The sequence below is a fragment of the Hippichthys cyanospilos genome, chromosome 20 (genome assembly GCF_059441005.1).
Source record: "Hippichthys cyanospilos isolate Australia breed blue-spotted pipefish chromosome 20, RoL_Hcya_1.0, whole genome shotgun sequence".
Taxonomy (NCBI): domain Eukaryota; kingdom Metazoa; phylum Chordata; class Actinopteri; order Syngnathiformes; family Syngnathidae; genus Hippichthys; species Hippichthys cyanospilos.
In genome coordinates this window covers 7919015-7946662 of record NC_142388.1, presented here as the reverse complement: position 1 = coordinate 7946662, position 27648 = coordinate 7919015, and the positions used below count along the sequence as shown (strand labels likewise).

The window sequence follows — 27648 nt, the reverse complement described above, 5'->3', positions numbered from 1 at the left end:
ATGGTAAAACATAATTTACTTGATTACATTATATTACTTATTTCACCAAACGAGGATGTGTCGAATGTTTGTCCAACATGTCCTCCAAGACATTCAACAGTTACCACAATCAAAAAAACAGTTAGTGTAATGAAACTTGTGGCCTAGCGTCTTATTCTTCTGGTTTTTTTTACAAGTCCGGATGCCAGGTGGCACTGTGCTGCCTCTCACAGGTCAATCTAGTTACTACAACAGACATCAGCTATGAGGTATGATTGAGGCGGAGATATTGATGTGTGTATGGTGTGATAGGTCTCTCATATAAAAAAAATGTTAAAAATATGAAGTGACACCAACAATACAATTGGAATTCATTAAACTATAAGTTGAAGAAAAAAAATGAGTGTACTCAATGCATGATAATATTTAGTGAAGGTGTATGGGATATTTTTAAGTGTTAAAAAATATACATGGCAAAATGAAGGACTGGGCAATGACACGCTAACTCAAACAAAAATTCAATGACAAGTCTACTTTTAACAGTTTGCTTAATCGTGACACAAAGAAATACATTTTTTTTAAGAATACAGGTCTCTACTTCTCTGGCCGTGACTCCAAGTGTTTATAGAGTGACACTTTTTTCTGGGCCACGTCATGGATGAGTGCTGAAATAGACAAGAAAGGTGAATTTCTCATATCCTAAATGCAAAACGTTTTTCTATGCTCATCTGGGATGTTGAAAAAAATCTCCACTAGGGGGTAGTATAACAGCTTTAAAGTTGTAAGGAACCTGAAAAGGTCTGTCACGCTAATGGAACATCATTACTACAATAGTTATGATTAAGTCAAGCTTTGGCACTCCAATGTGTGTTTATAGATTTCTGGGGAAAATATTTTAAACTTACTGTCCAAAAGTTGCCTCGCAGCATTTCTTTTTTCTAATTTGTTGTGCACTTCAGTCATCAGCCAAGGAAGGAAATTTGTCTCAATATCTGAAAATCAAAAGCACACAGAACACTTAAAATGATTCTATCAGCTATGATGTATTTATTAATATTTCTCACCTTTCTCCACTGGGTCATAGAAGAAGCCGTGGATCCTGAGAGACTTAAAAACTGTTGGGCTAAGGTCGGCCAAGTACTTTTGAGTGTAAGCCCGTGCTGCGATCTTCTCCACCGTCTCTTTTTCAATCCTAAGTGCTTCCTTCTGTTGGGCAATACGGCGCTCCTGGAGAAAGAAAGATTCACTAGTATAGTGACTAGTACAGTTTATATATTTTAAAAAGGAACAATTCAAGGAACAGAAGATGATTGCTCAGATAAGCGAAAAGCTGAAGGAAAAACATCTGCTGGAGGTAAATAAATTGTCATTTGCGTACCTTTTCCTCCCTGTAGCGCCTCTCCTGCTCCTGTAGCCGCTGCACTTCAGCCAACTCTGCATTTCGGAGCTCCTGGAAGGCCCTCTGCTGGGCCCTCAGACAGGCTAGCTCCTCCTCCTTCATCACCTCCTGCAAAGCCTGCTCAATGGTCTTCCCCACCAGAACCTCCAGCATTGGCTTCACCTCTCTGTCAAAGTCGAACAACTGCGGAAGACAATCGATGGAAACTGATCATGCATGTGCTGCACAGTGGAGTATGTATGGACATGCATGGAGCAAGTTTTTGGTATCCTCATAATAAACCTCACAGAGGTGATAGAAATAACTTGAATCTGACAAAAGTTTAAACAAACAAAGTGATTTTGGATGCAAAAACAGACAAAGGGCTGTCCCATCTGCACCTGATTCAGTAAACTTTGTAACTTGTTTTGTAGTGATCTCTCTGGGCACACTTTTATCTAGAAAATAGATCCTGTAACATCATCTGTTTTCCTTGAGGCTCATCAGCCAGAAAAGTGTGCGACTGATGACAATATTTGTCTGTATAAAACTAAATAAAATGCAGGCAGTTTTGCAAAGGAAATCTGGTGCTACAGCAGTAAGTTGTTTCATGTGCTAATTATTTTGCTCTTAATTTGAAAAGAAAACTCGAATTTTCCCATCATGCCATGAAAAAGCATTCAAATAAATTTGCTGGTATTTGCAGAAACCCTCAAATATCATGTACCCCCATTTGTGAACCATCGCATTAGAGAATTTGACCCTTGAACTTTCTTTTTATCATACTGTTGCAACCATTGCATAAAAAAAAAAAAACATAAAAAAACTTTAGTCCCATAATGGAGAACGTTTCACAGGAGATTCCAGAGCCACTTTTAATTCTAGAGGGCCTACCTCACCCTCCTCTATTTGTGTTGCAACATCTTTGCCCGATTTGGCGGGTATAAAAGGAGGCTTTGCTGGTATGTCCAAAAGCGGATCAGTCTGACACTCGATATCCGAAACCTCTATGTTGTAGCTCAACTCTTCCAGGTAAAACTCTGAGGGGGAAAAAAAAACAAAAACAAATGCTGACTCTCAAAACGGAGTGAACAATTCGAGAAACATGCAAATTTGATAGGAAAACAATTCACCAGTTTGGACAACATTGTGTTTCCTGCCTTGAACAGCCTCTGGAGTTGAAGATCGTAGCAACTCCTTGGTCTTTTTTTTATGAGCTATGGCCCTCCTCTTCATCTCTCGCTGCCTTTCCATTTCAGCGAGGTCTTCCTGTACCATCTGTACAGGAAACAAAAATGTTGCAAATTCCTTTCTTCTCTCCACTGCAGGAAATAAGAGCGTTGCTAAAATGAAGACAGTAGTTGAGGTGATCCACGAGGCTGGTAAGAACCAAACATGCTCTGGTGCTTATTTGAGAACCACACGTAATTTATCTACCCGTCTGTTTGTAAAAAAGAATATTTATACCCACAGTTGATAGGAAGCGTTGAGCATAAGTGTTTCCCCTAATGACACGTCGATCATACATGATGTTTCCATAAGTACTGTGCGCCCTGTAGATAAAAAAAATATTAGAAACCCCATGGCAATGTCACATATGGTAGAAATTAAAAATTTAAATAGTTTGTAAATACAACATAACTACAACCTATAAAACTCGTTCACTCGTCTCGGTGACGAAAGAACATAAACTTTGCAATATTTTCCAAAAGTTTTATGTTTGAATACATATATTGCCTATGCCCCCCCCCCTTAAAAAACACCAACAGTCGTAGCAAAAAAATATAAAAATAAAGGAAACCACCAACATCAGTAGGAAAAGTAAGCTTAAGTGGGTATTTCAGAAAATCTCCATACTTTTCTGTCTTTTCCGTCGACTTTTCTCTGTATTTACTGCGGTTCTCCACAGGCCTGGGCCGACTTGCAAAAGTGTACGTTCCGTTCGTGTGTTTATGGCCGTGTGAAACAAAAGACATTTTTTTTATAAATCTTAAAAAAAAGGAGGAAAAAGGTTGAGTAAACCCGCTGTTTACGTTTTCTGCGGTAGAGTAGCTTGTGCGTGTAGAATCGTGAGGACCGCAGCAGCAACAAGCTACCTTAGCAACTGTAACCAGGAAGTGAGCCATAGCAACCGTAAGCAGAAAGTGATGCAAGTGTCGTAATGTACTCCAGTACTTTTGGAAACTGGACGCCCTGATGCTCCATCTTTTCCCCATCGTTTGCTCACATTTTCCACTATCTTACATTATCTCACAATGACTTATTATTTTAATAATCATCGTATTGTTTTATTAATTATTTTTTAATATAGCATTATTATTAATAATAATACCATTGAGTTGAAAACGTCTGCATGCATTTGCACGTCTCTTTGTTACATAACCAGGCGTAGCAACGATCGGTTACGCAATGTTTCCGGCACAGCTTGAACTAAACACCACACAAATAGCCAAACAGCAGTTCATCGCCTTCTTTGGGCTTTTGTTGTGCTCTTTGATCACAATTGAAAGAAATCATACATTGGATCTCAGATGAGTGCATTCACTTCTGTCACATTATTCATACTTGAGCAGTTATTTTTTGTTAAGCGGCATTATAGGCGAAATGGTAGCTTGCCTGGTTTGGCCTTGTCTCATTAGTCTGCTATTGAGATTATGCAATAGACAGGGCATGGGTCCACACATTCATTTTTCCGTACTCACAGCATCATTGTTGTGCAATCCATGTACCCATTTCAGTAAAATTGGAGTCATTTATTTTAAAGTAGCACGTTATTATGAATTCAACACTACAGGAAGGCATCATTATGATAAACCGACTTAATACTTGCTCGTAAACAAACTATAAAACACAATGAAGTGCCTGCATACGTGTGAATTTGTATAATACAGTAAATCTGTGTCTGCCTTATTCTTGTTACAAAATACACCCATTATGACTCTACATAGAATTTGTGCGCCAGTACATGACCACTTTTGAGCAACCAGCACATACAGTTTCATACTTGATTACCAACACAGTGCTGAACAGTAAATGGGGCACCTTGTCAAATTACTCACTTGGATGAGCAATAATGAATATTTACATAAGTTTAAATGAAAAGATTAAATATAAAATTGAGTATTTTAGATTTTATCCAAAATGTAACAATATCTTTATTGTATCTTGATTTCAAGCAACTTACTGTTACCGGAAGAAAGCTCAATTAAGGTCAGGAGGAGGAACAACAATTCACAGAAAAACCAAATCCGTACATGTGATCATATCTGGTTTCCTTCTTTTTTGAGCGTATGCATCAGAACACAGTGTTTTCTCAATGACTTGTCACTTTGTTGCATAACCGTCATAAGAAAAGGGAAGTTGATCTTGACACTAGTTTTTCAAAGAGAAAATCAGAAAAAAAAGTCTATCCCATTGCAGCTTTTGTTCAGTTTCTAAAGGATGAAGTCTCATAGTCAACAATGTGATTTAATGTAGTGGAACAAGAAATATATTACAATAAGCAAGAAAAAAACATTGAACTCACTGCTGTTTGTATACAGGACAGTAAAAAGCAAAATTCTAAGGCCACTATTATAGTGTTTTTTTTTCGCATTGTGAAAATGACCATGATAATCCGTCTCTGTACAAGAACATGACAATAGATGAAAAAGGGCTAAAGTGGAAACTACTTAGTGTTGCCTCGATTTGCAGTGCACTTTCATTTGCCACATATACGGTGGCCAACGGGGGGCAAACGGTGAAATGAAGCAAACAAAAAAAAGCAAGAATTGCAAACATAACCAACATGCAGGATAAAAGATGCAATCAAAAACATGGATTGCAAGCCAAGTACAAACAAAAGTAAACAAGTGCAAAAAAAAAAAAAAAAACAAGATGACGACTGACACAGCTCAGCGATGGCCACAGTCACAGCACTGCATTAAATATTACGGTCCTAACAAACATATACTTTCATAGCTTCACTGATGGATGAAATATCTATATTTTTGTACTTTACAATAGCACTACTTGGGAGTATTTCATATTTACACTTTTATACAAAGTCATATAGCACATACACAGTAGTTGTAATTCAAACAACCATAAACATGAAATTGTTTGTACATGCATTTCTCCAACTGAATTTTGCCAAAAGCAGAAAAAAAAGTTGATTGTGAATGACCGTAGCCTGGAAAACAGCCCCTTTGTTAAAAGGCAGTCAGAGTTATGTCATAGTTCAAAATGACTGAACCGTAGGGGAGAAATTGGAGCCGCAATGTCCTGCTGAGGCACAATTATCGGAAGGGAAACAAGTTTCAGCGGAAAGTAGAGCACACACAAGGAAAAGTGGCCCTCAAGCTGCAGGTTGACGTACAAGGAATCATTTATGTGCAGCCTTTTGATGGTTAGTCAAACGTAGGACTCTTTAGCATATGGAAATTCTTCAAACACAGGCTGGCTGCATCTCCGCGACACGGCCTCCCGTTGAGCCGCTGCCGACACCGACTCGGACATGGCCCTCTGGCGGAAAACCGAGCTGTTCCTCGAACCGTCTTGCGCGCGCCCGTTGTCGAAGTAGCTCGGCGGGAAGGAAAAATTCCCAGAAGACGGGCGGGATCTTCTCTCCAGAGCTATGGCGTCATATACAGTCATTGAAGCGTACGGCGGGGCCAACGGCGTGCTGTGCACCGCCTGATCGTACGGGGGCGGATTACACGGCAGTCTACTGTCTACCTGCCTGAACACCTCGATGGCGGACAGGGGCCGGCGCTTGGGCTCGGCCGGAACCATCGCCTCATTTGGGGAATCCTCCTGAAGCGTTTCACAAGGGAAGGCGTTTTCATTTTGCCGCTCCTTCTTCAGACTGTTCCTGCCGAAGCCTCCTAAGCTCCTGGTGCGCATCAGGACCTTGCAGGCGGCCCTCAGAGAGTTTGAACGCTTCACCTCATCTGAATTCAACTCCGATGAGTCCTGCCGAGGCCTCGGAGGTGCCACGATGCTGTGGCTCGTTCTCCTGGAGCACGGCGGCGAGCCTGCCGGGGAGCTGGTGAAGACAGAGCCCTCGGATTGGTTGGAGAGGGCGCTCTCGAGGGAAGAGCTAGAGCAGCCTATTGTTTGATTTCCGGCGAAGCTAACGCGGTCCACGTCAGAGCAGCCGCTCAGTTTTGAACGAGGCCGCTGCCAGAAGGAACCTTCCGAGATCTGCTTTTTTAAGGGCCGCTCCGTAAAGTTCTCCGCAGAGCAATCGTCGTGGCTCCTGGAATGGCCGCCGAGGTTGGCGATGTCCACGGAGGGCAAGATGATGGGCTCGGAGCAGCGGCGGTTAAACGCAGGCTTGGAATTGAAGATGGCGTCGGATGAGCACGTCGAAATGGTGACGCTGAGGCTGAGGGAGGGAGACGAGCCGCTTCCCGCCGCCTCGCCATCTCCGTCCGGATCGGTGCTGTCGTACGCCGAGTCGTGATGCTGCGAGGACACGGAGTCTGCCAAACAATTGCTTCGTTCGTGAGTGTGTATGTACTGTACGTAAACTTTTTTTTTTAAGTGCACTTTATCAGTACTTGCGAAAGTCACAGTATCATGTGACTTTCGCAAATTGACTTATGATTGGTCATTACCCTAGCTCGAATGACAAAATGACTGCTCCCTGAGACTGATGCAACACAACGTCAAACAGATTTATCTAAAATGGATTTTTAGATAAAAGAGATTTTAACAGACTCAGTGATCGATTGTATCCTATCTTGGGGACTTATAAGGCAGAATATAAAATAATAATATGACGTTGGTTTTACGTCAATCCAAAAAGTGCAAACCTCTGGAATACTAGTTATCCATCTTTTAAAAAAGCTGCTCACCTGGTAGCTAATTTTGCATTTTTGATTTGTCGCTAGCTAAATTTTGTTTCTTCTCAGTATCAGGCTAGCGACAATTCAAGCTAAAACTGTCCTTAAAAATATTATCTTCTATGTGCCCTCACTAGTTTTGGGGAATGTGATTTAAGCAGCAAAGGTCATCTGAGACGACCATTTTGACACGTGGCTAAAAATGACAACACAGTTGCTCAGGTGACGATCGCAGCTCGCACCTTTTCTTAGTTTGGTCAAGTGAGATTCGGAAGCTCAGCCGCGATTGGTCATTTAATGAGCCACGAGCAAAAGTGATGCCGATAAAACAGCTACCTCCTTGATATGGCTAAAAAAAAGGCGTATTTTGTAGCATTAATGCATATTCCACAAAACAGTGGAGCTGCATAGAATTATTAGATGATTAGAATCAGTATTTTGAGTGGTTTGTTTACGTACCTTCATCTGTATCTAGAAGGTGTGGGATATTCTCTCCGAGAATTTCGCAATGTTCAATAAAGAACTGAGTGAGCGTCGTGACCTGCGGCATGAGAAATAAAACAATATCACAAGATGTCAAGGTTTCTTGCACCACGCCATTCTACAACGCAAAGTCCATGTAACTACCTTTTGCATCATCTCCTTCTGTTCGTCAAGCGGCGTGACCTCCATTTGCAGCAAGGTCGGGGCGATGCACACCGCCAAGTTATAGGCATCCATCTTGTTGGTGTCGGCATTTTCAAGGACGTGATAGAGAACACAGGCGACATGCTGCAGGAGAAGTTTGTTGGGCTCGGGAAGTTTGTCCACCACACTGAAAATGAACCCAAAACGGTCAAAATACCGCACAAGGGTTAAATGCGCCATTGGTCACAGTAATGATGTACTGGGACTCCTTCACCCTACCTTTTGAGCGCCTGCTTTCTCCGCTGGGTCTCCTCTTTCTCCAGAGCAGTCATCCACTCGTTGTAAAGGTCACACACTAACAAGCTCCCCGGGATTTCTTTCAGAAAACTCTAATAGCAAAAATAACAGAGGGAATTGAGACCTGAGCGACACAGTGCGCATGCAGAGAGCAACACAATTATGGAAAATTAAAGCATTTCTGAGGAAGAAAAATTACAGAGTGAAAAGTTTTTTGACATTTATGCATAGTTTCTAATTATTTTCAAATAAAATTTGCAGAGTACAGGAAATTATGTGAATTCAAGAGGTTCATATTGGAGAATTAAAACTAAATCTTCAAAGCAACAAAAGATGATAATGTTGATCTCCATGAGGTTAAGCAAAAATCTATACCAAAACTTTGTCATATGTGATTTTTAATAATGTTGCATTATTGCGAGCATTTTCTTGTTGGCAAAACCTGATCACAATAACTTGAACAGCAGTTGAACAATCTTGACCGCTGATTTCCAAACTGTTTATCCATTAATTCCTTGAGTACTGTTTACTTTTTGTGTACTTAACACACTTGATAGAAAGCAATTGAGACGTGACCCTATTGAGCAAGTTGAAGTAAAATACAATAAGACAGTACAGCTTAAGTTAAAGGCACATAATGAACCATCAAAAGGGGCAGCTAATGCATGATAAAAATAAAAGATAAATAAACAACACTTTACATTATCACATGTAAATGTAGCGAAATGAGAAAAGTGACATACTTTAAGCAGTCCCACCAAGAGAGTGACAGGCTGCGCCTTCATGTCCACTTCCAGGCCGTTGTTGAGCCTGTCCCTGACGTCCCTCATGTTTTTGTTGTTGCACGGCTTCCGAAAGACTCCCTCTGTGGACGGCCCCCTTTTCCTCAGCAACACCAGCATTTCCTGGCCGGAGATATCGAGATTAGATTACCACAAATCCACTTTGGTGGTAATTGAAGTCCCCTGTGACCACTCCCACAGTGGCGCAGCCCTCCTGCACTCCTCTGTGAAATTACCAGCATTTTTTAGACAATTTCTAGTCCTGAATTAAACCTATATACCCTTTATCGACCACATTCTCATTAAATTCCCAATTAAAAAAATGCATTTCCTGGTTAAAAATAAAAAAACGCCGATTTAAAAAAATACCAGAAATTGTGATTTTTATCAACTTAAAAAAAAAAAAAAAATGTATTCCTTCCCTTTATTTTTTCTTTGTTTCTTCTTTATGTTAAGTAGTTCACAATAATGTAAAGAAAGCACTTTTTTATATATAAAACTAAATCAGATAAAAAAAAAATATATTGCACACTCCAAGCTATGAAAATCTAACTAGCTAATCAGAAATATTTCATAAGCAAGGGGAATAAATGTATCTTGCTGAGAGCCCTACATAAAACTGCACAACCCCCCCCCCAAAAAAAAAGATTTATGCAAAACATACTTCCAAGCAAAATTTAGCACATTCTAAAGTCAAATACAATGTACTTCAACAATTAAAAATTATTTTAATGCATTTCAAGATATAATAACCACACTAAAATGTACTGTATACTTGATGTAAATAGTATAATAGTTTAATAGTTTAAGCATCAGAAGTTGGAACTTTAAAAAAAATCAGCATATGCAGTTAAAGTGTTGTATCGGTTTGAAAAAAGGAAATAAGGTAAGGTAAGTCTTACTGTGATGGGTTTAGGGAGAGAGTTGTCATCCGGGCACACTTTGCAAAGGGGCCGTCCAAAAAGCTGAGTCTCTGATTGAGCGGCTTTGCTGATGAAACTGGAGCCCTTCCTCAGCTTCCTCACCAGGTTCCACTTCGTTTCTGTCGGGATCAATAAATTTCCGTCCATCAGCTTGACAAACGTACGCATCTCCGTGCAAGTCAACTCATGGTATGTACGAGGAGCGCCTTCGCGCCTTTGCACTTGTCGGTTTCCTCCCTCTGCACTTGCGGTTTTTCGATTTTGCTTTGGTGCCAGCGCACATTTGGCCCTTACTGCTGGGCCCCTCCCTGTTGCGCACTTGCCTTTGAGGAACATTTGCAAAAAGGAAGTTGATCTCAACTCACCAAGTGTATGCATCAGCTTCTCCTCTTGGTTATTCAACAAGTGCGACACGGCTGAAGTATTTACATCTCCCTGGCAACAAAATAAAAAGCGTTTTGAAATAAAAGGAAAATGTGAACGTAGATGAAGAGCGCTTATTCCTTTACAACCCAAAACCTTGGTTATAATATGTACCGCAGTGGTAATGGGTACTCATCACTGCCTCAAAATAAACTCGAGAGTTTGATCCATTACAGTTTGAAAGGGCACAGCGCTGGACTTATATTGTGCATCAAGCAGCATGTGAGGAGAGGCAAGGCGATGATTTGTACAGTATACTAAGTCCAATATTATTATCATTAAACCAAAACTTTACAATAACAGTATGTTCAGCTTTTTTAAATGGCTAGAAATGTCAACCTTGTTTTCATTGCAGGCCACATAGTAGTTACGGTTACGGTTTCCCACAGAGGGCCACACATACCGAAGATGAGATGCCTGATGAATATACAGTATGATCACCATGGGTGAGCCACGCTGTAATGAGGTGTAATGGTACATCGAAAATTGCAGCCTCGTTTTTTATGGTCTCTGTCTTCATTGATGCAAACGTAAAAATGGATGATTTTTTATTTTTTTAATATAGTGATGTTCAATATATATATATATATATATATATATATATATATATATATATATATATATATATATATATATATATATATATATATATATATATATATATATATATATATTTTATCTTTTTTTTTTGGGAGACTGAGTTACACTGTTTTTTTTTTTGCAGAGTAGCTACACTATGTGGCTATATACACCACTGTAATTGATCAAATATGCTTGACCAAAAATCTGAATGAATGTAACATTATACCCCTAAATATTAGCTACCATATTAAAACATAACTGCCTGTGACTTTGTCATAATTCCAGAAAGGATGTTTGTACTTACAACAAAGTTGATCAGCTGTTCCATGCCACTTCCAATGAGAGTTTTAGTCTAAATAATAGAGAAATGATAAGTCAAAGGTCTTAATATCCGCTTTCCCAATCTGTAAGGGCTGAACTTACTGCAGTGATGTCACCTAACACCTTCATGAGGATTTCTGGACAAGAAGAGGCACAACCAGACCTGGCTCTTGCCTCTAGGATTTTACTGCAAAAAACATATGAAAACAAAATTAACACATGAATCTAAAGTAAATGCATATATACATATATATATATACATATATACATATATATATATATATACATATATATACATATATATATGTATATATATATACACATACATACATACATACATACATACATATATATATATATATATATATATATATATATATATATATATATATATATATATATATATATATATATATATATATATATATATATATATATATATATATACACATATATATATGTATATGTATATATAACTTGATTTATTTCCTTTGGCCAACCAAACTTAGAGAAAAGCCACCAGCACAAAGACTTAAAAAAGTTGCTTGACTGCAACTACTCGAGTAAATAGTATCGGTTAAAAGGCGGCACAGGTTGCCATTCGGTCAGTGATCGGGCCAATGCATAGCAAATGAACCAAAGTCTAATTCTTCATTAGAATTCATGAACATAATCAATAAAAATATTTGTACATATCTTTAAGACATGAGCAGTAACACTCAAAAACGCTTAACAACCCTGCTTGAGTCCCTGTTACTTTTTCTGTAAGCATCCAAAATTAAAGAGCAGAAAGGTATTAGAACGTCCCTACCTGTGGAGGATATGGAACCAGCGTGCCTTCGCCTCAGGAGAACTACAAGACAAATCACAACATGAGTATGACTTTCTAATCCGCACCGTAAAAATCAAACGAGTAATGAGACCACGCGAGCTGTCACGGGGCATTTTTCATGGGGTGGAAAGTGTAACTCAGTCAGTCATGGGAACAGGAAGACGCGTCATGGCGTCCCCCAACCAACCAATTTGCACTTCCCCCTTGTAGTGCATCAGTGGAAAGTGGCAGGTGCCTACATCTTTAAAAATGCTGGGGCTTTTACCCACGTTGTCCGTCTACATATTCCTTCAATATATATCATAGAAAAGGGTCTTATGCTGTTTGTATAAACAAAATTGGGAATACCAAACCATTCATCCATCCAGTATGAAACCTAAACAACAGAGTCAATTCTGAGCATTTTCACTTGTTTTGTTTTTTTAGCTAATTTACATAATAACCACGCCCACACCAAGTTTCTCAGCCAACGATTGGACAACAAGATTACTATGTTAGCTATGTTTACTATCATTACTAGTCCTCAATGAGATGTAAATTAATTGTAGCTCACTGTTTATGTTGTTACGTAGGAAATATCTGACATTTTTTTTCTCGCTAGGAAACATTTCAAGTGATCAGCGAGCGCTACTGTTCTCACTTCGAATTGGAATTGCAGTTGCTAGCTATAAGATATATATGGTCTGACTGAGAGGCTACTGATTGTATTATGCCCATTAGCAAAAAGTGTTCTGCTAACTTTCGTCAATATAACAATGAAATTACGTTAAACATAAAAAACAGTTACATTTATTTTGCTTAGCCACTAGCTCATCACAGCTAACAGCTTCATGTGTTAGCACGGATTAGCGCTAGCTAAAATTGCAACCAAAGCTAGAATCTTATCAGTGGCACAAACTCGAATGTTAAAATGAGTGTAATTTCTGTGGTGTCATGATGAAGTGCTGCCTCCATGAGTGAAAAACCAAGCAAAATCCCACCGTAGAACTCGATAGAGTACTTGATCAGAAAAGCCATTGTTTCCACGGAAACCCTGCAGAAGGGAATTGGTTTGACCGACAACCACACCATTCCTATTTTGCAACATTTTGTCTTGTGGTGCTGGCAGGCAAACTTTCTTTTTGCTGTTTCCCTTTTTTTTTTTTAAAGCTACAGATCACATGAGCGGTTACTATCAGTCGTTGCATTTCGCAGACAGCCGGATAAGAATTTAACTGCCAGTGTCCTCTAAGATTTTAAGTCACTGGTCTCCAACCATCTTTGTGTCGGATTAGTCGAAAACTATGCGTCTATATTCGTTTTTACAAAACCAAACCAAAAAAAAAATGGAAAACTAGAAAATTGATTAGACATTATTTTACAGTATATTTTAAACTGTGCAAAATCTAATTACGTCTTGTTCCCGTTGACTCAATCTCGTGAAACATCTCACTTCCTGGGATTTGTGTCACGTCCCATTCCTACCAGTTCACAGCTGGTAACGCAATATAATATTCTCCCTTGGGGTGGTCCGAAACATACATTTTCGAGGTATCAGTGTCGTTGTGCCGCCCGGTCACATGGGCTACGAAGCGACGATTGAGCACCGCTACTCGAAATTCTCTTTCTGGCACACTGGAAGGATGGATTAGGGTAAGAACTTGTTTTCCTTACCGTCCTTCTTCGTGTGAAGGAAGAATTGAACAAAGGAAGACGTGACAAGGATTGGCCATGGTGGATTTAAATGTCATTACATTTGTGTAGCCGGTACATACGGTTAACACAAAGGACGGTTGCGGGTGCACATACAAGCACTCAACTCAGGCGCTGAATTGGGAGGGCTGACGAAATGATTAACAAGATTGTTGAGTTGAAGCTATAGCTAAGATAGATAAAATAGTGACTGTAAATAAATAATGGTAACAATAACAGTAAACAAATAATCAGCTGACGGCCAATTTCCATTTCTAAATCGAAATCGTGAGAAGTGAACCCTTATTTTTTTTAATCACTATGAAGTTAAATGAAAATTTCAACATTTTTATACATTTTAAACTGTAGAAATTGTATGTTACAAGTCAGGCTGTCACTATCAAATATATTAAGAAAATATTCAGTTGAATATTCTATCGATGAATCAAATTTAAAAACTCAATAAAATGTATTGATTAGTTTATTTAACAATTATGTTTTTTGGGGGGTGCTTTGGTGATTGAAAACTAAAGAACTAAACAATAACCGAACAAGAGGAATTAATGTAATTCTTCACCATAGCAAATATTTTATTTGGAATAAATACAAGATATAATCGTCCCACTTTCACAAAAGAGCACAAAAACCGGAATATTTACTGCTGACATGCTGAATTGGACGATTTTAGGCAAAATGATTACCCAATTATGAAAATAGGCGTCAATTATTTTGATGATTGATTAGCTGTGGATTAATCGATTCATTTCAACAGCTCTAATCATCATATGAATTATTAATTATTCAAGAACTCTCCCTGAAATTTTCTTTTCACGGTTTCGTCTTGATGAACGTGAACTCACCAGAAACACACCAAGCAAAAGGTGAGGCCCCAAGCCAAGGCGAGCGTCAGGCTGAGATCGGCGCCTTCTGCCGCTCCCTCATCGCTTTCGGCCTCATCTCGAAAATCGTGAAGCCAGACGTCCTCGAGTTTCACTCTGTGCTTGAGACGGTAGCTGCATATCGACCTACGCGAGAGCAGGGGAGAAAATTTGCTGCAATTTTTTTTTCCAGCTCAAAAAGCTCCAAGCACTCCAGTTATCCACATGGTCATTACAGTCAACAACAAAAACATCTCAACATGACATTCCAATACTGAGTATATTTACAGTAATTACTGTACGGCCAGATACGCGTCCCTACTGGAACAGTGGGCGGACTGTGGTAGAGAAATGACAGTGTCTTGCCTCCCACTTAGGAACTTCAACACTTGCATTCATTCTGACTATATATGAAACTAACTCTCTCTTTGCATATTTGTTTACTGTTTACCACTGCCATAGACCACCATACTTGTACAAAAAAAACAGAGAAAATGATCACAAAATGCCTACAGTACTGCAAAGGGTTTCTGTTTATTAAAGTCATGGTGACTAAACAAATGTTTGGTCTCGGTGGAGATTCCCTCAGTCTGCATATAAAGTCTAAAAACACCGATTTAGCCTTTACTTCCCCTTTGACTTTCCGATTTTGATTCTGCTGTCACTTATGAATATCCTCCTTAGACCCAGCCTATTCATTTGTGTCCACTGCCATCTTCATTTTGTCTCAGTGAGACACTAAAGTAAAATTTTCTCTGCTGAGCAAAGAAGGGCTACTAATTTAATTCAAATGGGTCAAAAGATATTAAAAAAAAACAACAACAACAACTTACAAGCACATCTAACAGCAATTCGGGGTGTCCATGCATGTTTTTGGAAATGTGGGAGTAAACAGGAGTACATGTAGAAAACCCACATGGGCATGGGGAGAACATGCAAACTCCACAAAGAAAGGCCGAAGCCGGAGTCTAACCCACAACCACTGAACTGGCCCAACATGGTAACCACCATGCCTTTGGAGAATTAATCAGACAATTTTGAGGAAATATTTAGCACCATTCTAAATAGAAACTGGAAACTTTTGAATGATCTATTTCTAGTCAAGTATAAACTTGGAAATTGGGATGTGCATGCACTGAAAAAGAGTATGAATCACTTTGGAAAATATGCGGTGGTGGGAGTGGTTTAGCTTGGTGGCTTAGTGGTTCACTCCTCTTATGTAAGAGTCCTTGACATTTCTAAACTAAAATTGTTTTCTTCTCAGACAAGATTTTTGCAGTATGAGTGATGTACGATACAAACATCATTTTTTACTAAGGTCACATTTATAGTGGATGTTTTGGGGCACAATTTGGATCAAGGTCAATGTAGTATAAAGTGAAAAAAAAACATGAACTGGTACCTCTCAGACTCAGACCTTTTTCATATATATATATATATATATATATATATATATATATATATATATATATATATATATATATATATATATATATATGTGTGTGTGTGTATACATATATATTTTTTCATTATCAATGTGCCATTGCAAGTGTACTGTAAAGGCACAAATCAAGTACATGTATACCCCATAAGAATGTGCAATATATGAAATATATACGGGAAGTATGTTCATAAGTATAAATGTGTACAAATCGTGTGAACTTTGACTTTGCATGTCGAACGTATATGGGAGTTCCCCTCCCTCTGGTTAAAGGGTATTTTGTTGATGCGTGGGCATCTCACTTGAGCTTAGCAAAGATGATGACGTCAGCAAAGAGGAAGAGGTGTCGCTCTCTTGTTTTTGCGCCTTCCGTCACGTGAACGCACTCGTCCAGCAGCAGGTCCCCGTTCTCACTGGTGAGCCCGTGGACGAACGGACTGTGCTCCACTGACACCCAGCAGGAGGTCTCCTCCCTGCGAGGGAAATCATACACGTGGACACGTGTCAGAAGTTGACAGCCAGCGATTACTGCATCATTGATTCGGAAGGACCTGCGCTCTAAGCACAACTGGGTCAAAAAGAAGCCAGTTAGGGTTCTCAAACTGGGTCAAAAGGAAACCGATCCACTACGTTTTCTCATTTTACAATTAACACTGAATAAAAGCCCAAAATAACCAAAACCCAATCTTCAGATCAAAATAAGACCCATCTGCCACTTGAAGTATTTTCAGCTAATTTTGGGTTGTTTTTGTATGAAAAAAAAAAAAAAAAAACGAGAAGGTTGAGTTGAATACAACCAAAATGAGTATATTTTTGACCAACCTGTTTTAAGAGTGTGGGTTTATTTATTCAAACCCTAATAATTGGGTGAAATGAAGCCATAAAACAACTCTATAATATTTTTGTACAAAACATTACAACAATTTAAATCAAACTGAAGCAAAATCTGCTGATTTATGAAATGCCTCAAATTGGGTGAAATGAAAAACCCACAAAAGAGCCCTAAATATTACCGCAAAACAACAGGATCATTTTGGGGTTTTCATATGACTCATTTGGCAACTTTGCATTGTTTTTAAATCAAAACAACCAAATGCAGGTGTTTATTTTGTACAAAACAACAAAAAAGTTGAGTCAAATTGAACCACAATTAGTTTATTTTTTGACAAGCAGTTTAAAAATGCAGGTTATGTATTCAAGCCCTAAAATTAGGATGAAATGAATAACAGTACATGTTAAATGTATATAACCCAAATCTTTAATCATCTTGAGTATCCCTTGAGCTAGTTTGACTTCTTTTGTTGTTTGTTTTGTACAAAACAATCCAGAAACTTGAGTCAAATTTGGACCCAAATTTGGGTTTATTTTGTTGATCAGATATGAGAAGAATGTTTTCAGGTTATGCATTTATAATAAAAATAAATAGCACTTTCTTTATAGATGCACACTCGCTACACTATACCCCACACTTTATATCAGCTATGGTTTTAGACTGTTTATAGCCATAAATGGCATTAATAAATAGCTCTCTAACCAGCACTTTTTGCACACTGTCTGTATTCCCTGCACTTTGTAATAGGAATGCAATTTTTAAACTGTGTCTGTATATGGTTTCTATGATGTCTATGTGAAGGATGTGCCGCGCGCCACAGTTGTTTTGTATTGTTGCTTCTACAGATGAAAAATAGGACTGGCTAAAGCTGGTGCAGCCATATTTTCCCTTGTGATCAAAGTAACAGCATACTGCCCATTTAAAAAATCAAGAAAGCAGTTGAGAGCACAAGGTCGAATATGCCTACATATTAAACCGAGCGTATGATTTCCATTAGGCGTGAATTAGTTAAACTGCAGCTGTTTTGTAAAATTTCAGGTGCTAAACTGACGGGAAAGCACCTGCTGAACCCGCTGTGGTTAAAAAAAAATGCTGTTAAAATGAAGCAAATGAGAACGGTGGCACAGCAGCTGTTTTTCAATCACAATAGATGAGCAGATAAATGAATAGATGACAATATAAATACTTTCCAAAGACACTATACAAGTGCTGACTTGAAAAAAATCTTCCTTCTCTATGCTCACTGAAACACCATTATAGAGGTTTTTGCTATAGAGGATGGATGGATGGATGATTTCACAGCGTTCATTTTCATTGCGTGATATTATAAATTTGCAGGGATTGAGGAGCTCATAATATCGCAGAGACAAAAACTTGTCTGATTTCTTAGAAGGGGCTATTCATATCTTTGACTAACAGACTATAAATACAGTAAACATAGCTTTTTAAATGATGGTATATTGAATTCAGCTACCAAACGACAACACAAGCAGGCTGCCTTTGTTTTTAATATTGAAAGGATATCTTGCTTATCTTACACGTCCCTTGACATTTTTTCCATATTTTTCATGGATTAAATGCTATAGCAGACCTTCAATAAAATCTTTTTAATAAAACAATCCTGCCGTCAGGGCAATTGACTGTATTTGTATCTGTAAAATAGTCATTTTCCATAGCGCTTTTTCTCATTATGGTCCCAAGGACAGTCAGTGTTCATTTATGTCGGTCCTGATATATGAGTCGCACACTAATTAGCTTTCTACTACATTCTTTGCATCACTAATTATTCATTATACCAGTGCTTCTCAATTATATTTTTCAAAGAAGAAAAAGAGAAAACATTCTGCGATCCCCCCCCACTTGCCAGGTCAACCATAAGTTGTTTTTTTTTATCTATACCAGACACAATCTCTAAACATTCGAATTGAACAACAGATCACTATAGTGAACAGGTAGTCCACTATAGAAAAATAATTATAAAAATGATCAACTAATAAAGACACTAGGAGTTGAAATTTCCAGCAAATGATTAAAACATGTCAAATTTCAAAATGCAATGATTCTGACATTTCTATGTGATTGCAGCTGAGCATGCGAGATTTTGTGTACAAGAATATTCATAATCCAAATTTTGGACCATATAAAACCATTCTAATTACAATTTTCGAGATGCCTGTTATTAGGATTTATGACATTCATTTCTGCAACATTCCGTTGAGCGGCGGTCAAACTTTGTCAGCAAACAGAAAATTCTTTGTTGACTTGTGTTTCACTTCAAGCCAGTAGGTGGTAGTAGAGACCAGTTAAGTGTCATCATCACCTCACAGGCTACAAAGACAGACCATACCATTTCTAATTTTTTTTGTGGGTGTTAATAAATGTAATCAATATACGTCTGGATAGAAGTGATGCTACTGAGTGGTTGAAGGGAAAAAAAATCATAAATGACTTGAATTATTACACCTCTAAAAGCACTTACAAAATTAAGGAAAAAATGCAAAGTGTATAATTTGCAAATTGTTGATAATATTCACAACAGAATAATGGGCTGAAAAGATTCAAGTGTCCCTGCATTTGAATATCTCAATTTTGCTTGACTAAGATAAGCAGCTGCGTCATCTTTCATGGAAGGTCTGTGAATAGCATCAATCATAGTTCCTAATGTAAAGAAAATGACCGCTCATATCTGCCAAAATTTATGAGAAATCATATGATAATGAAGCATTTACGTTTGGAACCGGTCATTACTGGACCGAAATAACCACCCATTACGACATCACGTGATCAGGGCTCGGCTCGTCTAGCCTTTTTTGCAGTGATAATTTCATGTCAAACAGTATGACTTTAAGTGCGTCATTTAGTCCGGCGCAAGAAAAAAAAAAAGGTCATTATGTTCGCCCACTCAGCTGCCGTTCCAGCTTTCCGGTTTGTGGTGGTCTTCGCACAACTTATTGTGTTAACATCTTCAAAAGGTTGCTGTAAAAAAATGAAAGTAAGTCAAAAGGAAGTAGCCCACACGTGAAAAATGTCAGCCGACCACATGGTGGGTGATGTTAACATCACTCAAAGACGTTTGACTCATGCATTGAAAAGGAATATTTGCACTGGGCTAAATTAAAGAAATATGAATTCATTCCTAACCGTGTTACTGTTAAAATTGTGAAAATTCATCTTTGATTGGATTTTATTTGAACTGCTCATCCAATTCCACGTTTGATTTTCATCTGTCTGAAACATGAACGAATAAAACATTGGACTAAAATTGGCCTAATGAATGCAACAATTTCAAACACTTGATCATGTTAATATTATATGCTATATGCCAGTCGGTGCACTCGACGTTTTTTAATGATGTCATTTATCAGCCAAGAACTATCTAACCAGTGCAAAACCTTTTTAAATGAAAAAGTCTGGTGTATTAACATTTGAAACGACATTTGTAATGGTACGTATTTGCATTTTATTTAGCAACTCTTGATGATAGATCGTGAAACATCATCCAATTTATTTCGGATTTCAATGTGCCTCTGCATAAAACGAAAATCCTGGAGTGCACATACCTCCATTGTTTTGTTTGTTAGTTCTTTATGGAACCTATTTACAATTTTACCACTACTTTCAAAATCAATTTGTTCCCAATGTGAATCTTTCATAAGTAGAGCCGCTTTTTACATGTAAATAGCATAATCCATTCCAAGCCCCCCCAAAACACTCCTAAACTTTTTAAATGAATATTTTCAAATGAGTAAGCTAGCTTTGGTGTTGTCCTACTAACCTGATTGGAGACCACGGCATGCCCAAAGCCTTGCCAAAAACCAATGACGGGGCAGAGCGGCGTCTCTGAGCCATATTTCGGAACTGCTGTAACAAAACAAACAAATAAACACAAAAATACACCTGCGATTGCAGCTTTTCTTAAATGATACAAGGTTTTACTGTTACCAACCAAACTGAATTACTCATCCATCCTTTGTTGACTTGAAAAGCTTGTGAATGTTTGTTGCTTTGTACTCAAAAAATGTTGTTGTTTGATTTTGCCTGCATGGTTCAATTCCAGCGTGTTTAACCATTGTGCAACAGTGCAAAAAAAAAAAAACATGTAAATAAATATTTATCCACAGAAAAATATTCATAAAGCATCCTATTTTGGGGGTTAGAGTAGAGATCTGTTCACAAAAATAAATCATTAACTTAATTATTAAGAATTATTTGCCCGCAAAAAAGAATCAAAATAAAGTGTCTCAGACCTGTTCCCCAAAATGAATAATTATGAATAAATATTTGTTCACAGAAAAATATTCAACTTTTGGGATTATAGCAGAGATGTGTTCATAAAAGTAAATCATTAACTTGACAGGTAACGAGAGGTGGCACGTTACAAGTATGGGGGAGAATCTGTCTTTTTACAAAAAATAAAATTGAATAACCCACTGAATATCAAAATGTTATGGACTTATATTTTCCTGAAGCAAGTAATTAATTCTTTTTTTTAAAGGATTTTTGCATGTTTGTTTTATTTAAAATCTTGAGTACCCCCTGAAGTTCCTTCAAGTAAACCTCTTTGAGATCCATTTGAGATCGTGTGTCTATTTTTTGAACAAATTCTTCCACATTCTACTCAGAAGGATGGCACTTTCCTGGGAGTGTAATAACTAAGTTGATTGGGCCATATCAAACTTTGACATGATGTCACCATCTGGGTGAAATTTCAGCTCTCTAGTGTCTTTCATTTCTTTCTCTTTGATGCAAAATGCTGTTGAATAAACATCAAATGATTGGCCAAAAAATTCCACAAGTTTAATATTCAATTGAACTCATCTGATGGCATCTGTAACAACGTATTTTTTTTTAAATCGTTTGAATGCATCCTTTTTGCGTAACACGGAACAGCTCAGCGCCAAAACGGTACTCACAGGACGCAGAGCGGCGGCGGCTTCGTCATAGCTTCCTCTCCTCATTACGATGCCTCCACTTAAGGAGAAGTCCATCCTGGCGTTTTTTGGGGAGCTTCTTCCCGGTGTGCTACGTGGTCACTTGACACCCTGTAAGTGGAAAGGAAAGGTCTCGGCGTGTTCAGTTCAATGGCAGTTTTGCAAATGAGCAATTACAGGGGCGAGCTCAAAAAGTCTCCCTGACTGCTGCTAATGAGCGTCAGGACAGTAACAATGGTGGCCCGGCTGGCACAAAAAAAAAACCAGGACAGCGGGGGGCAGGGCTTGACCTGGTCTTTTGATGCCAGCCGGATCCCAGCTGCCCTCCCCCTCGTTCGCCTCCGCTTCTGTTCCATTGGCTTCTTACGTAATGAGATTGTCATGAGGGTTTGATTCATAACTAACAAGGGGTCCATCCATCCATTTTTTTGTATACTGCTTATCCAGTTCAGGAGAGCTGGAAGCTATCCCAGCCGACGAGCGAAAGATGGGCTATACAAGGGTCAGTAACCCGGAAGCTGGACACAGCTCTTTAGCGCCTCCCTAGTGGCTCCCAAGAACTTTTTCAAAAATATATTTAAAAAAAAGACGTGGGAATATGTTATTGGTTTGAATATGTTTTACAAACATGTGTTGTGGAATTCATAACATTGTCCGATGCAGTAAACTTCACATTTACGCTGTCAGTTGGGACATGCTTACATAGGGCACTTTTCAGATTCACAAGTGCAAAAATAAAAGCAATCCAGTGCGGGGTTCCTTTTCACAACTCAACAACCTGCGTGTGTATAAAGCATAAATAAATTAGTGTCAACAAGGGGGTGACACATAACCAATTGTATCTATCCATATGGTGGATTTGTGTGATAATTTATTAAAGCAGTCTAACAGCCTGTTAATACTCGGTCTTCTTCTTCTGTAACTGAGCAAACTTTTGCTTAAAATGAAACCACTGCTCCTCATTTTATGTCAACAAAGTCTTGGGATTATAACGGCAAGAACTCATATCGACTCTTACTGGGGATGTATGAGAAAAGACCCGTATTGAGACATACATGTGGGGGAGGGTGCGGGGTGTGAGCGGATGCATGGGGGAATGCTAACACAGGCTGATCCTGGCTCTTTAAGAAAACTGCCATTGTAGGGAATGGGGGAAAATGCTTCGGGTTCGAGCTACGGGTAGAGTTTGAAGCTACTCACCATGCTCTGATGTGGCTAAGAAAGAGACACATGAACATTTGGCCTCCGTATTTCGATTTGTTGAATACTGGGCATGGGAAAGAAAGGTAGACAACGTTCATGAAACACATTTCATACACTTTATTTATGTACATACAATAGACAGGGGGGGGGGGATTCTCTTTTGCGGAATTCACTTTGTTTGGGGTTTTCTGGTCCCGATTCACAGAAACGAAGGAACACTATTTCAGAAGCATCCTGAGGGCTGGTCAGCTGCCATCTTCTGGTGAAACTAAATAGTACATGAATTGTACGTGTTTTTTCTACTGCGGTCAAACAGTGCTCACTTTCACTCATTCAATGCCAGGGGCATATTTTCACGTTTTTTATGAGTCTGAATGTCCAGACTGTTAAAACACGTGAAAATACGTCCCCGACATTGAATGAGTTAATAATTTTACGCCAAAGGCGCAAAGTTGACCACATTTGACCCCCAGGACGATTTTCGGACACGCCTAGTTTAAACAGAGCTGACAGAAACCGGCAAAGAATTATTGACAGTTTTCTTTTTCAAGGTAATGGTAGTGTTCTTTGACGCCGACCCCCAGCAGACGGTCACCAATCTCGGCTGGACGGGATTCCCGCCGCTACCTTTAATGCCTTTGACGATGCTTTTGCTCCGTGTCTGATCCCTAGATAGAGCAAACGCCTTCCGGATGTGGCCTCGATCCTGGAGCTGGATATAGATGGGCTCGGGAGCCAGGTGGGTCGAAGCGGCCTGGGCTCCCACCCGATTCCCTCCCATTTTGGGACAGAAATACACAAGCAGGGACCGGAGCTCCTTCTGAAAAGTCTTGTTGAAGTAGAAGTAAATAAACGGGTTGTAGATGTGGGAACTCTTGGCAAAAAGGGCGGGGAAAACAAAGCCTTCAGGAGCCATGTACTGCTTCTCTTTGTGGAAGATGAAGAGGAAGGACACGATGGCGTACGGCGCCCAGGCGATGACAAAGCCCAGACTTATGCAAAAAAACATCTGGGGGAGGTAAAGAATGAATAAAAGAAAAATTACAATTATGTCCGTGAGATATAAAGTACAGCACAGCGGGCCGTCAATCTGTGGCCTTTTCACAATTCATTTTGCTGCTGCGTCTTAACAATGAAATTCTTTGTCGCCTGGCAGCCGACGTGAAAAAATGTTCATTAGGTAAGTACATCGACGTTGAACTATCTCAAGGTGGTTTTTGCTTTGACTTTCAAGTGCTGTATAGTCAAAAATAGCACATAAAAAAATCTGTCTGCCACTTTCATTTTAAGGTTATAGTCAAACCAAACACCACATGGTTTTTAATCAACACAACCAAATAGCTTAGCTTTAGCCCGATAGCTTCAAGCTAATGCTAATATGAGTGATGATTAGCATCTGTGTGGGTGTGGTTTTAGTAGGAGTGGAATCTTTGGCTGTCATAATTCGATTCAATTCAGATTTTTGAGTCTACAGTTCGATTCAGAATCAATGTTTGATTGACGATGATTTGTGCTTCAATCGATCTCTATTTTCCCTTTTGTTTAGCACACTTATGTGCCGTATTAACGCCCACTGCATTAATATTAGGAGAATAAACGTTCCCAGGGTAAACAACACGAAACACACAGCTCACCATGGAGAGCCGTTTCTCGGCACGCCGCAGGTTGTTGTGGATGCCTCGCGCCGACAGCGAATCGGAGAAGCGGGACACCTTGTAGAGGATCTGGCAATGGGACAGCACGATGAGCAAAACGGGAATCAGCGTAAAGCATACGAAGGAGCAGATGACGTAGAAAGCGTCCTTGGCCGAGGTGTGGTAGCCGCGCCAGGCGATGGTGCAGGACAGTCCGTAGGGCTCCGGGACATACTCGCCCCAGCCAAAAAGAGGGAAACTGGACCATATTGTTGCCACCAGCCAGATGACACAACACAGCATCCTGATATTGCCGTTCTCCAGCCATGCAGCTGCGGAAAGGAAAACATCTGCTTTTGTAAGATCATCATCAAGATTATTTTGGTTATTTGAAACTATGGATGGGTGAGTATTGATACCAAGTACAGTGGTACCTCTATGTACGAAATTAATTTGTCTTGGAAGTCATTTCGATACGTAGAGGCGCTCTTGACAAGTAAATAGCTCAATCTGTTCCAAGCCCCAAAGAAAAACCCTGTTAAATTCATAATATTGTTTGTAGTAGTTGACAATATGAATGTGGTTCATTTGTTTGCCTTCAGATGGCGCTAATGTGCTGGTGGTGAGTGCAGAGAACTTTGTTTAGGTCATTTTATTTGTACATTTTTATTTTACATTTCCAGTGATCTCGGCAATAATTTGCTCATTTTGAGCTTGTAATTTTTCAAAACGTAAAAGAAAGTTGAGCCAAATTGTCGACTGTACACAGTGTAAGTGTGAAGATGGTGATATTTTTTTTAAATGAATCGAGATGATTCTCACCATAAATCAAGCTATAGCAGGTTTTGAGGTAGCGGATGATGCTGATGGCAGCAATGGTGAACATGCCGCACAATCCAAAGGAAAAGCAGCCCAGGCCGTAGTAGATGCATGTCACATAATCCCCCAGCCACGCATGGTGGAAGGATGACAGGATGGAGAGCGGGTAGAAGCAGATGCAGCACAGGAAGTCCACCACGGCCAGGTTGACGCACAGCAGCTCGGAGCCCACCATCTTCTTGCGGCGCCGGTAGCAGATTACCAGAACTAGGCCATTACCCAAAACTGACAACAACACTGGGACAACCAGAAACAGATGACAAATGCGGTTTAATAGAATTGGACCGGCCATTTGGGACTTGTCCTGAATTTTCCAACTGCCACCTCAGTCCACATACAGAGGACCGTTTTATTGATACAATCTAGAAGCAACCACAATATGTAAGAATTTGTAATATAGCTGGGAGGGGCTAGTAGCATTCTGACCTTCCTGCACACTTTGAACATGTTTGGGGAAATAAATAAACACATAAACTAACGAATAAATAAATACACAAAGAGCAGTAGGATAATCACAATTTCAAATCATGCATTGATTGTGTTCCCCACCACTTCTAGGTGCTAATATTGTTGAAGCACTTACATAAATGTAATTAGGACACATTTGAGCTTGCTATATAATCTTCAATCTCAGAAATCATTTCTCTACAGAAATAATTGTTCTCATTTAAGTAGTACTTACATCCCAATTTAAAACCTTTCATGAAGCAATAGACATTGATTAACATGTAATGCAGGCATTGTTTCTGACTGCATCCAATATTTTGTAATTGTGTTTCACAAAATGATGCCTGCTTGCAAATTACAGAATCATAATAATCAGTACAACCCATAATAATGTTCACTTTTTGACCACATATACAACAATGTTACTTATGTTTTTAGTTTTAATTCATACATATATACTGTACATATACACATATACAGTACATATATATATATATATACACATATACAGTACATATATATATATATATATATATATATATATATATATATATATATATATATATATATATATATATATATATAATTACGCACACACGCTGTACACATATATAACTTATATATACACACAACATGTACTGTATATATACACACATATACGTATATACACAAACACATGTATATATACATATAGAAATTCACACACACACACACAAATATATATATATATATATATATATATATATATATATATATATATATATATATATATATACAAAATTGTATGTACAGTATATAAATACATAGTCTACAATGTGATGAATTCAAGTTTTTTTCAACATTTCAAAATACATATTTTGACAAAAAGAATCCAATAAAAGATTAATGATGGCAAAAGCCCATTTCCTCTCTAAATTGATACAACTTTCTCAGATTTTTAGATATGCAGTATACTGTCACAACAATGACAAAATCTAATCCAAATGATTAAAAACACACTTTTATCTGGTCTGTATTTTTGTAAGGTTTGACTATAAAAAAGTAGATTAAAAAAAAAAAAAAACCTGAGCCAGACAGTGATGCACATACCCACTGAGAGGATGGCAAGTCCCACGCATATGTCAGCAGCGGCACTCAACTTGGACGTGAACAAAGTATTGGTCCGGTTATCCAAAGAGCTGTTCAGAGACATCCGTTCCAACATCTCCTATCACTGAAGGAGATACAGCGAATGAACAAAATCCATACATTTGTCACTACTCTCAGTGAATGCACGTTATTTCTTCCAAGGCATAAGACTCGTCGCCAGGGTAACCGCACATGCGGGCAAAAAGCGTGCAGGGGAGAATCCTGTTAAGTTAGTGTAAAAGTAACTCCCCCTGGACTTTGGATTAGGTGACCAATTGGCACCAATTTTGACTGCATTCTAATGCAGGGATGGACAAATGCAATGCTAGAGGGGGGGGGTTACATTTTTCATTTGTGCTACTGTGGAGGGGGCCAGAGGTGTCTACATATTACGCTTTCCAAATGAAAAGGGCTCACTTGCATAAAAATGGGATGTCAATTTCAGTCGACACGTAGAGGTGTCAAAACGTATCTTCAACACTTGTGACGTTATGTGACAAATTATGGAAATCCTTTTGATTTTTTTTAACAATATCATTAAAGAATGAATGGGAATAAAACACTGGAGAGCTGAAATTTCCAGAAGATGAATAAAAGATGTAAAATTTCAAGATTTCTGACATTTCTGTGCT

General features: G+C 38.7%; 3 protein-coding genes across 4 annotated transcripts; all 3 read right to left on the bottom strand.

Moving 5' to 3' along the window:
* Nucleotides 1-399: 399 nt before the first annotated feature.
* rsph3 (radial spoke head 3) lies at nt 400-3456 on the bottom strand. The gene is made up of 8 exons (XM_088403282.1): nt 3215-3456; nt 2829-2910; nt 2491-2635; nt 2252-2397; nt 1358-1561; nt 1044-1206; nt 885-971; nt 400-644 (listed from the first exon to the last, which is right to left on the bottom strand). Exons 1-8 carry the CDS (start codon nt 3331-3333, stop codon nt 574-576), a joined length of 1017 nt encoding a protein of 338 aa, XP_088259408.1. The 5' UTR covers nt 3334-3456; the 3' UTR covers nt 400-573.
* A 1353-nt stretch (nt 3457-4809) lies between these two features.
* Nucleotides 4810-21974, bottom strand: tagapb (T cell activation RhoGTPase activating protein b). Of its 2 annotated transcripts, none has more exons than XM_088403770.1 (14): nt 21708-21974; nt 20570-20655; nt 16265-16435; nt 14504-14668; nt 11952-11993; nt 11243-11327; nt 11124-11171; nt 10180-10249; nt 9794-9933; nt 8853-9014; nt 8092-8201; nt 7813-7999; nt 7645-7726; nt 4810-6822 (listed from the first exon to the last, which is right to left on the bottom strand). In XM_088403770.1, the coding sequence occupies exons 1-14, from the start codon at nt 21780-21782 to the stop codon at nt 5750-5752; spliced, it is 2496 nt and encodes an 831-aa protein (XP_088259896.1). In that variant the 5' UTR covers nt 21783-21974; the 3' UTR covers nt 4810-5749. The 2 variants fall into 2 exon arrangements, with proteins under 2 accessions (XP_088259896.1, XP_088259898.1); XM_088403772.1 differs by having other exon boundaries at nt 20570-20652.
* Nucleotides 21975-23341: 1367 nt separating this feature from the next.
* opn8c (opsin 8, group member c) lies at nt 23342-27612 on the bottom strand. The gene is made up of 4 exons (XM_088403773.1): nt 26978-27612; nt 25385-25678; nt 24563-24894; nt 23342-23937 (listed from the first exon to the last, which is right to left on the bottom strand). Exons 1-4 carry the CDS (start codon nt 27090-27092, stop codon nt 23425-23427), a joined length of 1254 nt encoding a protein of 417 aa, XP_088259899.1. The 5' UTR covers nt 27093-27612; the 3' UTR covers nt 23342-23424.
* Between the last annotated feature and the right edge of the window lie 36 nt (nt 27613-27648).

Excerpts from the sequence above, each read along its gene's own strand:
- tagapb (XM_088403770.1), bottom strand. The coding sequence starts at position 21,782 with ATGGACTTCTCCTTAAGTGGAGGCATCGTAATGAGGAGAGGAAGCTAT. Across the intron at positions 20,656-21,707 it reads CCGCCGCCGCTCTGCGTCCT|CAGTTCCGAAATATGGCTCA; the intron begins GTGAGTACCGTT and ends GTTTTGTTACAG. Across the intron at positions 14,669-16,264 it reads ATCATCTTTGCTAAGCTCAA|GTCGATATGCAGCTACCGTC; the intron begins GTGAGATGCCCA and ends GCTCTCGCGTAG.
- rsph3 (XM_088403282.1), bottom strand. The coding sequence starts at position 3,333 with ATGTCTTTTGTTTCACACGGCCATAAACACACGAACGGAACGTACACT. Across the intron at positions 1,562-2,251 it reads CACAAATAGAGGAGGGTGAG|TTGTTCGACTTTGACAGAGA; the intron begins GTAGGCCCTCTA and ends TGTCTTCCGCAG. Across the intron at positions 972-1,043 it reads CTATGACCCAGTGGAGAAAG|ATATTGAGACAAATTTCCTT; the intron begins GTGAGAAATATT and ends TTTGATTTTCAG.
- opn8c (XM_088403773.1), bottom strand. The coding sequence starts at position 27,092 with ATGTTGGAACGGATGTCTCTGAACAGCTCTTTGGATAACCGGACCAAT. Across the intron at positions 24,895-25,384 it reads CTGCTATAGCTTGATTTATG|CTGCATGGCTGGAGAACGGC; the intron begins GTGAGAATCATC and ends TCCTTTCCGCAG. Across the intron at positions 23,938-24,562 it reads CCGAGAAACGGCTCTCCATG|ATGTTTTTTTGCATAAGTCT; the intron begins GTGAGCTGTGTG and ends TACCTCCCCCAG.